The following is a 14,884-nucleotide window of genomic DNA, read 5'->3' as shown; positions in this document are numbered from 1 at the left end:
TCGGACATGACTGAGCGACTTCACTTTCTTTTCACTTTCACTTTCATGTCCGTTTTAGAGATGTCTATTTTTTTCTGCTTTCTTTCAACTCCACTTTTGGAGTATTATCAACACAACAGATTGGCCCAAGAGTCTATCACCTGGTTATAAACCTTAACAAAACTGATCATATGACCATTATCTAAATTTAGCATTCAGAATTAAGACTAAAGAAGGAGCACATAATAAAGTTCAGTAAAGGGAGGAGTGTTTGATAAGGGCAGAGAAACCATTTAAGAAATGGGTTTGAAGACTTCAGAGGCTTTCAGAAACAAAGAGAAACCTAGGGAGAAAGAGGGCAAATGGAAAGTACAATTTGATACTTTTAATGGGTAATATAATTTACTTTATATCTGGACCACATATTTTTTGCCATTTTAGATATGTGTTAGAAGCATTTTTCTCATATTGGCTATGGTTTTAGTTTATGCATGTTTATGAACAGTAATCCCCATGGACAGAGGAGCCTGGTAGGCTACAGTCCTTGGGGTCATAAAGAGTTGGACATGACTAAGCGACTAAGCACAGCACAGCACCTGGACTATAAAAGAAATATTTGAATATTAACTGTCCACTCTGAAATTTCTGACCTCTTTTTTTATTCTCTTCTGCAGATCTCAGAGTTATTAAGACATACTACATGGCGGAGACTAGGAAAAGACAATTCAAGAGAGTTATTAGATGCTACAAGGGTAAGATGAAGCAGACATTTCTTCTACATATAGCTAGGAAAAATGTGTAAGCCCTTTGAGCATTTTCTAATTTATATTACATATTTTTCAAGTAATTTTCCTTTTCATTTTTTTTCTAAATACTGGCAAGATGAATAACAAGATATATTTCTGCTACTGGAAATGGAGAAAGAAAGCCTGATATTTTTCTACCCCTGGAGAGATATATTTGAATCTTTCGAGATCAATGCCAACAAGAGTAACGCTTTTAGAAAACTTTTATAAATGTAATGGCAGCTTGTTGATGCTTAAATTTATCCTGGTAATTTGTATGTGATGTATGGAATGCTGTACATTTTTTAAGTGAGTAATGTTTCTTTTTACCTTAGAAGATGTTCACATAGCAGAATATCAAGGGACTCTAAGCTTATTAGAGTCCGTGGGATAGGTAATGCTGAGTTTACATGTTAATGAGGGTTGGTTTTCATTGCTAATGTAAGTGAAAGACACCTTTAAAAATTCTCAGTGCTTTAAAATGAGACAAATAAATCTCTTAAGATAGAAAGACAAGAAAATTAGAAGACGGTCTAGCTCCTGAGTAGTACTTCCTTTATTTTTTTCTTTCTGTTTAACAGTTATTTCCCATTCAGGTACAAGGCATTGTTCTGATTTATGCAGAAGCTGTAGATATGAATTAGGTTTTCCATTATTAAAGTTTTAAGTTAAGAGAGAATGTGCTCGATCTTCTCATTGTTTATGATACTACTGTTTATTTTTATTTTATAAATATATAGAATATTTTGCTTTGTTGATGACCTCATTATCTTGTGAGTTATTTACCAGACCCCTTGATATAGCTTATTAGCCTTTTAAAGGGAAAAAAGGTCACAAAATTACATTGTCACAGTAAATATTACTTTTTGATGTTTTTCCTTTAAAAATGCTTTGCGATTGTTGATCCAAAAATCAATGACCCATTTATGGCAATTACTTTTTGGGTCTCAACTGATGAGAACAAGAAGGTACTTTTGATTTCTGTAATTCCACTTTCATAGCTTGGCCCTGAGCTGATACCCTTAGGATTCAGTATTGATACAGAGTTGTGATTGTAAAGAATTATGCCCTTGTTCACTAATTATTATTATGGCTACTGAAGAAGCATTATTATATCCGTGTACTTTATTAAGTATTTTTTTGAGGAAACACTTTCAAATTAGCAAGCCTAAAATTTTAAAAAGCTTAATCTTTACTATCTTTTCAACTATTGTATATTTTCCAAATGATTAAAAATTTTTTTAGACTGATAAGTAATCTAGGGTTTTTTAAAAAATTATAAAAGGTAAGATGTTTGGATATTTTCAAGACTAGTTGAGAAATTTGTAGATAGGTTTGTTTTATAAACTAATTCAACAAGCACATCTGCAAGACACAGATGCGTGGTATGGTGGTATGGGCCATAGGAGATATAAGGATATGAGAGAATATCCGTAGTCTTAAGAAATTTACCATGTAGGAGTAAAAACAAAAGATTTATACAAATTACTGTAACATAAGATAGACTGTGATGTAGTTAAAGATACTTTGTTTCTATATATATATGCAAGTCAGAATAATAAAAATGAGTTATAAAGAATCAACTATATTGAATTATAAAGCAAAAATGTTATACACATGGAAAGCACATGGGATACAGTTAATTAACTTTATTATATACTTGGCCAGTGATAAGAGTTAAGGATTACACAGTATTTAGTAGCAAATGACAATAAGAAAGCTGGTATAAATCAAATAGAAGTACATTACAAGTTAAATCTTTTAAATATTAATTTCAAAAACTAGAGAAAGTAACTTCTGTATGAGTAATTTGTTATATCTCAATATTCTTTGCGTAAGTGTATCTGTAAGCTTATTATGAAGGTATTTTACTTAGCTATGCTAGGCTCAAAGCTATGCCTCTGAATTTGTTGGGGGGACATTCATCAGATTAGACTGCCTAAGTCAAATTTTTAAAGATCTGAGATTCTTTAATAGCTAATGGATGGCTTGGTATTATCTTCAACTAGGCTCTCCAGGCATGGCCACTGATAGAAAAGAGGACATGTTGGCATGGTCATGCAGGAGGAGGACTCCACACAGACCCGAAAGAAGGGGTAAGAGACAGTAACAAGTACCTGAAAATTCTTATAGCTGATTGGAAGATAGCTATAATTTTATATATATATATATCTATAATTATTATATTCCAGAATATTTTGATTGACTCATGTAACTGCAGATTTTCTAATACAAAACCATATGGTTATGTAGATGAGTTTTTCTCAGGCTTAAGACAAAAAATGTCATGATTGACTAAAAAATAAAAAAGTTAGTTACCAAACTAAACATTTTAGTTCTTTATTTTAAGTAGTATTTGTTGAGGTTATGTGTTATTATCATCTATCCTTATGAGATAAATTATGTTTAGCTCTTACAAGTTGTGTGTGTGTGTTTTAATGATAACATTTTCCCTTCTATATTCTTGGTTTAGAAAGATTCTAGAATTTCCCCTAGCTTCATGGAAAATACTCCATTTACACCATCCATTTATTTAATTATCCATGTTCTTTATCATTATCATTATACAGACAAGATTAAACAGTAAGTTCACTGAAATCAAAAGATTGAAAGTGCACTACACTTTTTCTAAGTGAGTGGAACTGTCATTGGAATACTGTTATACAATTCTCCATCTGACCTTCTTTCTCTAAGTTTGCCTTTATTTTCTTCTCTAGCTTCACCCAACCAGTATATACATGGTATCTCTTAAGCAGAAATGATATTTTCAGGGTTAGTGGCAAGTGAACAAATTTTATGTAAAAGCGCTCTCTAAATTTCAGAGAAGTAAATAAATTTTAGTATTTTATTGGTGGGAGGTGATTGGTAAGAAAACCTTTCTGGTGCTTTTCTCCCTGTTTCTTTAATCCCCCATGTAGCTTCTCTCACAGAATTTAAAACACATCACATTCATGTTTCTTTCACATTCATGTTTCTTTCCCATTTTTACATATTAACATTTGTCCTGATTGTCATTTTTTTAAAATATAAATTTATTTAATTGGAGGCTAATTACTTTACAATATTGTATTGGTTTTGCCATACATCAACATGAATCCGCCATGGGTGTACACGTGTTCCCCATCCTGAACCCCCCTCCCACCTCCCTCCCCATATCATCCCTCTGGGTCATCCCAGTTATCCCAGTGCACCAGCCCCGAGCATCCTGTATCATGCATCGAACCTGGACTGGCGATTCGTTTCACATATGATATTATACATGTTTCAATGCCATTTAGAATTTTAAAAAATAATATAAATACTGAAATTTGTTTAACATATATTATTGATATATGGATATGGCATGACACCATATTGTTTGCATCAGTCTGTCAGCTTTCAGGATTGTCAGCAAGGCCTCTTAAGGATATTTATAAGTAATGCTCTAAACATACCAAAAATATGTTGAATAATACAGGAAAAGCAGTCATGTCTCTTAGACTCAAGCAATGTAGACTTCAAGATAGATTCTTTATTCTCCAATAAAGTAAAAGCAAAGCAAAACTCATTGTAAATCTTTATATTTGGTCTCTTTTTCCTTTGTTCCCTGCCCTCTTTGTGTTACTTCAGCCTCATTAGCTAAAAGTAATCAGAGAACAATAAAGCACGAAGGCACACCAGAAAAGAGGCAGTGTTATTGTTGTTGATCAGTCACTAGGTTGTGTCTGACTCTGCAACCCCACAGACTGCAGCTCGCCAGGCTCCGCTGTCCTTCACTATCTCCAGAGCTTGTTCAAACTCATGTCAGAAGAGGTAGTATGGAGTTTTACTTAACAGCCTGAGCTGGAGAGACTGACTGCCTAGATTTGAATCTTGACTCCATCACTTCCTACTGGAAAGACTTTGAGCAAGTTACTTAATCTCTGTATGTATCAGTTTCTTCATCTTTAAAATGGGGATGATAAACACAGCAAAGGGAATTTGGATGATTCACACCATTCAAAGCTCTTGAATAGTGCCTGTCACAGGAAATGTTCAGTAAATATTACCTGCTGTTACTACAATGTGAGATTATTAGAAGTCCTATACTCTACTATTATTCATTCATTTTAGATGTATGTATTATTGAATACCTGCCTTGTGCATAACTATGTTAAGTAACTGGAGATACAATAATGAAGAAGACTTAGTCCCTGCTATTGAGAAACTCAAAAGTTTATTTTTTAATTTATTATGTATTTATTTTTGTCTGTGCTGAGTCTTCATTGTGGTGCATGGGCTCTTTGTTGCTGCTTGCTGGCTTTCTCTGGTTCCAACAAGTGGTGGCTACTCTCTAGTTGTGGTGCATAGGCTTCTCATTGCAATGGCTTCTCTTGTTGCGGAGCATGGGCTGTAGGGTGTGAGGGCTTCAGTAGTTGTTGCACACGGGCTCAGTTACGCCATAGCATGTGGAACCAGGGATTGAACCTGTATCCCCTGCATCAGCAGATGGATTCTTAACCACTGGACCACCAGGGAAGTCCCCAGAAACTTAACAGTTTAGATGGCAGAATATCTAAAGTACCACATAGAAATTTTATCACTTTACAAATTATAGATTTTACCTTATAACCAACTGAAATTTTTATCACTTTACTTTCTGTGCATTTGTACTTATATGTTCCAAACTTTTAATAAGCATTAATTATTCTGCTCAGAAGGCATTTAAATCATTTGTTTACCCATTATGGCTATAGTAAAGGGGTTGTGAAAAAAGAGTGGCAGTTTCACTATTTGGAAGCTCCTCTTTTTTAAATAGATGAATTAAAGAATTGCTTGTTTTATAATAGAATCGTCAAATTTTTAAAGGATTTTTGGGACTTTACCTCTGCATTTAAACTTTTTTATGTCCCTCTTTTAAAGAGGCATCTATTAGTATATTTAGATAATCTTATTAGTATATTTAGATAGTATTTAGATTATTAGTATATTTAGATAATCCTATACTAATTTAGGGGCTTCCCTCATAGCTTAGTCGATAAAGAATCTGCCTGCAATGCAGGAGACCTGGGTTCAATTCCTGAGTCAGGAAGATCCCCTGGAAAAGGAAATGGCAATCCACTCCAGTATTCTTGCCTGGAAAATCCCATGGACAGAGGAGCCTGGCGAGCTACAGTCCATGGGGTCACAAGAGTCGGACATGACTTAGCAACTAAACCACCATACTAATTTAGGTATCTAAATTAGTATATTTAGATATATACTAGATACTAGTATATTTAGATAAAGAAGCATCTATCAGTATATTTATTTTTATAATCCTGTGCATTCATGCTCAGTCATGTACGACTCTTTGCAACCCTGTGGACTATAGCCTGCCAGGCTCTTCTGTCCATGGATTCTCCAGGCAAGAATACTGGAGTGAGTTGCCATTTCTACTCCAGGAAGATAATCCTGTACTAATAAATATATCCTCAAGAAAAAGAAATGCAGAAAAGCAAAATGGCTGTCTGAGGAGGCCTTAAAAAAGAAGAGAAGCAAAAAGCAAAGGAGAAAAGGAAAGATATACCCATTTGAATGCAGAGTTCCGAAGAATAGCAAGGAGAGATAAGAAAGCCTTTCTTAGCGATCAATGCAAAGAAATAGAGGCAAACAACAGAATGGGAAAGACTAGAGATCTCTTTAAGAAAATTAGAGATACCAAGGAAACATTTCATGCAAAGTTGGGCTCAATAAAGGACATAAATGGTATGAGAAGAGGTGTCAAGAATACACAGAAGAACTGTACAAAAAAGATCTTCACGACCCAGATTGCCAGAGTCCAGCTCCAGCAGCCAGGGATTCAACCTGAAGGGAGGGACGGTGTCGGCAAGTAACGACACAGCCTCTCAATTTTCTTGGACTGCACATTTATTTCAAGTTTAAGATTTTCTTTTATACTTTAACAAAAGCATTAGGTCAGATGTTTGACATTTTCAGTTCCCCCTCACCCAGATTTGTTATCTTCATAAATCACTGTTGCCCTTCAAACAGAGTTCCTGCTTCAGCGATTCTCTCGGAATCAGCTTTACCATCTAATATCTACTTCTTCTTATGTGTCCTGTAGTTAACTTGTGATTACATTGTAACTCATGCTACATTCCTCACTTTATTTCTTATCTTTCTAAATCCTGTTTGCCCCTAACATCCTGAGCTCACTATCTCTTAAATGGCTTCTAGCTATTAGTATCTCTAAAATTCCTAACCTCTATACGCTATAGTAAAATATGCTAACATTACAACATTGCTTAAATCTTTAACTTCTAACTATTTTAATTATTTCTGAGCCCTAAATTCAGTAAACTCCTTTGCCATAAGCATGTTCCTCACAAATAGGCTTCAGAACCCTCCCATGGCCTCAAGCTGTGGCTTATGTGCTCCTCCTGAAACACTCTTTTGTAAAAGTCCTTAAACAAATGTCAATGATTAACTTTATAAATTATTCTCTGAGCACAGCTGCAGAAGGCTTTGTGCCTTCTCATGCTCCTCTCAAGAACAATAAGCACCTTAATACTCCTTTTCAGTCAACTCAGCGGAGGAGAGGAAAAAAAAAAGTCAGAATCACAAGGCCTAACTCCTTCATCCTGGGTCTGTGCCTCTGGGACAAAAAGAGGGGGTTGGGACCATGCCTCCATTTTGTCAGTAATGCCTAACACGGCACCTGACACCAGATAATCACAATGGTATGAATACTCACCTAGAGCCAGACATCCTGGAATGTGAAGTCAAGTGGATCTTAGGAAGCATCACTACAAACGAAGCTAGTGGAGGTGATGGAATGCCAGTTGAGCTATTTCAAATCCTAAAAGATAATGCTGTGGAAGTGCTGCACTCAATACGCCAGCAAATTTGGAAAACTCAGCAGTGGCCACAGAACTGGAAAAGGTCAGTTTTCATTCCAATCACAAACAAAAGCAATGCCAAATACTGCTCAAACTACCATACAGTTGCACTCATCTCACATGCTAGTAAAGTAATGCTCAAAATTCTCCAAGTCAGGCTTCAGCAATATGTGAACTGTGAACTTCCAGATGTTCAAGCTGATTTTAGAAAAGGCAGAGGAACCAGAGATCAAATTGCCAACATGTGCTGGATCATTGAAAAAGCAAGAGAGTTCCAGAAAAACATCTATTTCTGCTTTATTGACTATGCCAAAGCCTTTGTGCGGATCACAAGAAACTGTGGAAAATTCTGAAAGATTTGGGAATACCAGACCACCTGACCTGCCTCTTGAGAAACCTGTATGCAGGTCAGGAAGCAACAGTTAGAACTAGACATGGAACAACAGACTGGTTCCAAATAGGAAAAGGAGTACGTCAAGGCTGTATATTGTCACCCTGCTTATTTAACTTCTATGCAGAGTACATCATGAGAAATGCTGGGCTGGAAGAAGCACAAGCTGGAATCAAGATTGCCAGGAGAAATATCAATAACCTCAGATATGCAGATGATACCACCCTTACGGCAGAAACTGAAGAAGAACTAAAGAGCCTCTTGATGAAAGTGAAAGAGGAGAGTGAAAAAGTTGGCTTAAAACTCAACATTCAGAAAACAAAGATCATGGCATCTGGTCCCATTACTTCATGGCAAATAGATGGGAAAACAGTGGCTGACTTTATTTTTGGGAGCTCCAAAATCACTGAAGATGGTGACTGCAGCCATGAATATAAACGACGCTTACTCCCTGGAAGGAAAGTTATGACCAACCTAGACAGCATATTAAAAATCAGAGACATTACTTTGCCAACAAAGGTCCATCTAGTCCAGGCTATGGTTTTTCCTGTGATCATGTATGGATGTGAGAGTTGAACTATAAATAAAGCTGAGCGCCAAAGAATTGATGCTTTTGAATTGTGGTGTTGGAGAAGACTTTTGCGAGTCTCTTGGACTGCAAGGAGATCCAACCAGTCCATCCTAAAGGAGATCAGACCTGGGTGTTCATTGGAAGGACTGATGTTGAAGCTGAAACTCCAGTACTTTGGCCACCTCATGCAAAGAGCTGACTCATTTGAAAAGACCCTGATCCTGGGAAAGATTGAGGGCAGCAGGAGAAGGGGATGACAGAAGTTGAGATGGTTGGATGGCATCACCAACTCAATGGACATGAGTTTGGATGGACTCCGGAAGTTGGTGATGGACAGGGAGGCCTGGAATGCTGCAGTTCATGGGGTCACAAAGGTCAGGCACAACTGAGCTACTAAACTGAACTGAATAAATAAGTGAATAATGCAGAACTTAATATTAAGGGCTACTTCCCAGATTTTCCTTGACATTTTATCCCTAATAATGTGGGAAAAGTCTTCTAGTTACTTTGTAAATTTTTCCATTTGATATCTGCTCAGCTTTTTCTTTTCTTTTGACCTAGCTTTTTATCAAGCTACTGTTATCCCTGACAGTGAAAGCATTATCTCATTTTTAAGTGTAAAGATATCTTCATTGATTAAATACTGTCAGAAGCTAGTAGTATTAAAAGAGAGATGAGCATTTACTAGAGCAGTCAGAGGCTTTGATATAAATATTGGTATAATCAAGTGAAATAGCAACTTAGGATATTAAAAAATTGAAGATTGGGGAGAGACTGGAATAGTAAGCCCTCAAACTTGTTAAAATGAGTTGACACACAGACCAGTGTACAGGAATACCTGGATCACATGGAGAGGCTGTTTTGCAGTTCTGATAGCATCCATCATCAAGCAGCCTTGTGATCTTTATTTGATTTCTCAAATTGACCTCCTTTTGGGATAGAGTTTTCACTGACTGGCCATTGAGAATATAATTCAACTTCATAGTTTTTTTTTTTTTTTTAATTATAACTATTAAATTGACTTGGGTACCACTCCATCTCATAGAATAAGCCATTTTTTCCCTGGGGCCTTTTCACTGCCAGATAAGTTCTTCATTGCAGCTTCAGACCAACAGAGCCTAGAAAACAAACCTTAAGGTGTAGAGAAAGTAACATTAATGCAAAGCTTTTCCTGACAATTAATATATCTTCCTCCTCCACCCATAAATTCATTATACTTATATCTCCAATAATGTGGGGAAAGTTTTCCATGTACTTTCTAGTTTTTTCTGTTAAATATCTACTCAAGTTTCTTATCTTTTGCCTGGCTTTTATCAAGCTACTGTTATCCCTGAGATTATTGAAGTAGTGGTTAAAATTATTCCTTTAATTGCAGTTAGTTATCTTTAGCTTGGATTGAAAAGAGTTCTTTGGACAGTTTGCTTATCCTTAAAATTGTGGGCATTTCCAAATTCTCAGCTTAATTAGTTTTTATGGAGAAAACATCCAGCCTATGACTCACATTTATACAAAACAAATAGCATCCAGAATTTTTTGGTATATTTTTCTTCCTTTCCATAAGTTTTACCCTAACTAGTTTCCTTCTAAATAAATGCCCTTGATTCTGTAAGAATATTTCTTGCTATTGAAATTTAGGAGTGTCTCTAAAACTAGAATTCGTATATAAATTCATCAGCTAAAGAAAAAGTGATTCTGCTATCTTTATCAACAGATCATTTTCTCTTTTCTTACTCTTTCATTTTCCTATCAAAGACCAGATTGCTCCACTCCCTTTAAATGAATGGACTTTTGGTAGAAAAAAATGCTCTTGCTTCAGTGCTGGACAGCCTTATCTGGTGAGAAATAAGAAGTTAATGACTTGAGAAGCAAAATGTATTCAATATATCAATATACAGTTATCTTTAATATCTGAAAATTCTTCCAGGTGAGCTACTCCAGATGTGTTTTAATTTTTTTAATTGTCCTTTTTGTGTCCTGTCTACATGATTGTTAGCTGTAGGTATTCACTTACAAGAGATTCCCTGATAGCTCAGTTGGTAAAGAATCCGCCTGCAATGCAGGAGACCCTGGTTCAGTTCCTGGGCCAGGAAGATCTGCTGGAGAAGGGATAGTCTACTCACTGGAGTATTCTTGGGCTTCCTTTGTGGCTCAGCTGGTAAACAATCTGCCTGCATTGCAGGAGACCTGGGTTTGATCCCTGGGTTGGGAAGATTCCCTAGAGAAGGGAAAGGCTACCCACTCCAGTATTCTGGCCTGGACATTTCCATGGACTGTGTAGTCCATGGGGTCGCAAAGAGTTGGACACGACTGAGCGACTTTCACACATGAACATTCACTTACAACACTTATGACTGTTAGCAACTGTATCTTTCCCTCAGGTCATCCTGTTGAATTGAGCACTGCTGCATATAAGCAGTACAATTTGTGGCTTTCTAGTTATACCCTATTGGGTCAGGTGCTTCTGATGTTATGTTCATATTTGTTTTTGGCTTACCGTGCTATGATTGCAGTTTCAGCTCCCTCTGTACAAGTAGATATTCCTTTTATTATTTTTCTTATCTGCTCAGCCACATGAAGCTTATTAAACTGTATATTAATGCCAAATAAGTAAATATTTGTAAATCTGTGCAAAGTTGTGATAACTTAATAAAACATTTAGGTATTCAAAATTTTCAGATATTAAAGATAACTGTATATTGATAAATTGAATACGGTTAGGTATTCCTCTTAGAACTTGTCCTCATGTGTTTAAGAACAGTTAATTCATTAGTTAAATATTTATGGACATTGTTTCTATTATTAATTAAACTTCTTTCTCTGACACCTGCTGTTTTCTTTTTGTCCAGCTTGTTTTCACTTACTTTCATCTCTTCTTTGACAGCTTTTTGATGTCTCCAAACCTTTTCTTCCAAAAATGCTTTCTAGGGGAAAAAAAAGGTACAATTTTGTTACCATTCAAAGATCTTAGTGAGCCAGTTTGAATTCCTTTTTTAGTTACTCTTGTGGTTTTATTCTGAATCTAATTGTTTCCCTCTATTATGGCTAGCTAATTCCAGTATATAATTGCTGCTGCTGCTGCTAAGTCACTTCAGTCGTGTCTGACTCTGTGCTACCCCATAGATGGCAGCCCATCAGGCTCCCCCGTCCCTGGGATTCTCCAGGCAAGAACATTGGAGTGGGTTGCCATTTCCTTCTCCAATGCATGAAAGTGAAAAGTGAAAGTGAAGTTGCTCAGTCGTATCTGACTCTTCGTGACCTCATGGACTGTAGCCTACCAAGCTCTTCCACCCATGGGATTTTCCAGACAAGAGTACTGCAGTGGGTTGCCACTGCCTTCTCTGAGTATATAGTTGAGACATTTCTAAAAACTTTTATTCCTCATACTAATATAGTAGTAGTTTTCTAGTTTAATGGGACTTAAAATATCGGGTTCGTGTTTTGAATTTGAGGCTATCTAGCTATGGCAGGAAGGCCACATTGCATATATTAGCAGGGTAAGAAAGCAGATTGACTGCTACTTTTACAGGCCTTTTTAATGATATTTCTTTAGCGTTCATTTTGGAGAACTTTTGTTGTCTGATATGTAGTTATCATGGTTATGTATTTTAAATGACTTTTAAATGGTATTTATTGTGAAAATTATAAACACAAAAGGTAAAGAATTTCATAAAATTTCATATTTTCTGTTTATGTGTAAACAAGGCTTAAAGAAAAACTATGTTGATTACTTCAGGAATTTTTACCCTGAGAAAGAATTTTCTTTTCTTAAGAAAATTTGACTTTTTCCCCCATGCTATAATTACACCTCAGATGGTGTGTTCTCAGATAATTCAATTTCTTGTCATTCTTGACCATTTCCTACCTTTTTCACATTTCTTTAATAATGTGATCTTAAAATGGTATATATGGTATTTGTGTTGCTCAGTCTGAAGTGAAAAGATTAGTTGATGTGAAGATTATATCTGATTCAGTCTCTAAGCTGTGACTAATCTTTTTTTAGCTTAGATAATCTTTTGTCTTTCAAGATTACCATTGGGTGTCCAGTATGAATTAACTGTGGTAATTTTGAAAGGTGGTGTATTTCAGGATCTATATTGAGGCCTTCAGTTTTATTTTACTCTTGTGCAGCAGTAATAAGTTGGTTTAAAATACTTTAAAAATGTGCCTCAGTCTCTGAAATGGCTGTTTGAATTGGCCTGTCCTTAAAAAAAGACATTATTTTCCAAACTTTGTAGTTGATTATCTACACTGCAACTGAAAGGCATGTACTTATAGCCTAATGGACTCATAATGCACGATTACACAACTTCAGAACCCATTTTGTTGAATGAAGTGGTGACATTTTATGCACTATTAAGCCAACTAGGATAATTTTCTTGCTCTTAGCCATAACTTCTCTGTGTCCTTATTGAAGAAATTTTGGGGTGTGTTGTAGAAGGTTTTTGACAGGAAAGAGTGTTTCTAAATATATGTGGAAACAAGGCCTTTTTTCCATTATTCCAGCAAGAAAAATACGACAGATGAAACTTGTGAAATGGGAGAGTGGTTGAAATGTCCAGGTTGTGTTATAAAACATTAAATTATTTTTATTTAGTAATAGTTCAATTCAAAACATGAATTTTGAAATTACAGCCTTATTCCATTTTTTAAAATACCCTACCAGTTATGAAAGCTCATATGTGTGATTATATGTGTGTATAAAATAAAGCATTAAGAATTATACTCTCAGCATTTCCTGTCTTTGTAATCCAGTTTATTTAAACCAGCTCAAGAAGGTAGTCTTGTTTTCAATAAATATGGACAGTTTTGTTTCTTTTACTATTTACTCCATAAACTGAATAAAAGAGACTAGAAAAGTAGTATACTGAGCCTTGGATAAAATAACTATAATATAAAAACTGCCCTGTATAATATGTTGTCCTGGGTTTATGTTGACAGTTTCCCTTGATTCTTTGCTGTGCAGATCTACTTGAAATTATCTAACTCTTCCCTCTCAAAATGAATTGCATTTTCTTCTTATTGTATGTGATCTACAGAAAACAAGAAAGCAAAAACAATATAAAAAAATCATCAATGATTCCATCTACTCAAGCTACTAATGTTAACACTTTAAGGGTATTGCTTTCCAGACCCACTTGTATGCATGTGTAAAACTCATACACATATAACATTTTTTCCACTGAAAATACATTTCGTACTCTGGTTTTTTCACTTAACACGTTTCTGTGTCACTGTATATATTTCTGAATGGCTATGTTTTGCTGTATGCATTCACTGTGACTTATTTACATAATTCCCCATTGTGATTGTTTAGTCTAAACCCAGTTTTTTCCCTATCAAAGCAGCATGGAAATAAACATCCTTATAGCTAAATTTTCATGTCTTTATTGAATAAATATTCACTGACTGCCTACTGTGTATCAGCCATTGTATATAGTATTGAGTTACAACACTGAGCAGGAGGAGAAGAGGGTGACAGATGATGAGATGGTTGGGTGGCATCATCAAGTCAATGGACTTGAGTTTGAGCAAACTCTGGGAGACAGTGAAGGACAGGGAAGCCTGGTGTGCTGTGGTCCATGGGGTCACAAAAAGTCAGATGCAACTGAGCGACTGAACAACAACAACAGTGAGCACAAAGCACAAAGTTACTACTCATGTGGAATTTACATTCTAGCAGGAGAGCAGTTAATCAGGTAATCACATTGCTATATATGTAGTTTATAACTGAAATGGATTCTCTGAAAGAAAAGGAATACTGTTCTGTGAGAGAATAGAGCCAAGGATCCTGACTGGGATTAAGGAAGAAGACCTCATTGAGGAAGTGCTGCATGAGTTGGCAGTTTTCACTAGTTGGAAGGAGTTGAGGGTGAGTTAGTATTACAGAGAGAGAGAAAGAGATTATTGTAGACAAAGTGAAAAGTATTGTGCAAAGGCCCCATGGCAGGACAGATTATAGTCTATTTTGGGAGCTGAAAGAAAGGTATAATGTGGCATGAACACTGAAATCAGTTGTATAAGATATGACTAAAGAGGTAGCTAGGGGCCAGGCCAAAGCCATGTTATGGACTTTGATCTTAATCCTAAGAGTGATAGGATGCCATTGAAAAGTTTTAAACTGAGAATATTTCTTTGCAGGCTGAACTAATTGGACAAGGAGCAGAGTGGATGGGAGGAGATCAGTTAGGAGATTGTTGCAGTGGTTTGTGTGAGAAATGGTGATAGATTATGTTTGTGGTGGAAATAGAAAGAACTAGACAAATTCAAGAGATTTTCAGGAAGTAAGATTGATTCATCTTGGAGAATATTCATATATTTT

The 14,884-nt window shown here is 35.8% G+C and overlaps 1 protein-coding gene across 2 annotated transcripts in view; it reads left to right on the top strand.

Moving 5' to 3' along the window:
- ABCB7 (ATP binding cassette subfamily B member 7) overlaps positions 1–14,884 on the top strand; it is a 162,299-nt gene that overhangs the window by 95,105 nt on the left and 52,310 nt on the right. For both annotated transcript variants that reach the window (XM_006068268.3, XM_025276884.2), the window contains exons 2-3: positions 654–731; positions 2,774–2,860. In XM_006068268.3, coding sequence (XP_006068330.1) covers positions 654–731; positions 2,774–2,860 — 165 coding nt within the window. The remainder of the gene's footprint in view (positions 1–653; positions 732–2,773; positions 2,861–14,884) is intronic.

The sequence above is a fragment of the Bubalus bubalis genome, chromosome X, assembly GCF_019923935.1.
Source record: "Bubalus bubalis isolate 160015118507 breed Murrah chromosome X, NDDB_SH_1, whole genome shotgun sequence".
In the NCBI taxonomy this organism is placed as follows: Eukaryota; Metazoa; Chordata; class Mammalia; order Artiodactyla; family Bovidae; genus Bubalus; species Bubalus bubalis.
The sequence above is the reverse complement of the archived record's forward strand: the minus strand, read 5'-3'. Positions and strand labels throughout refer to the sequence as shown.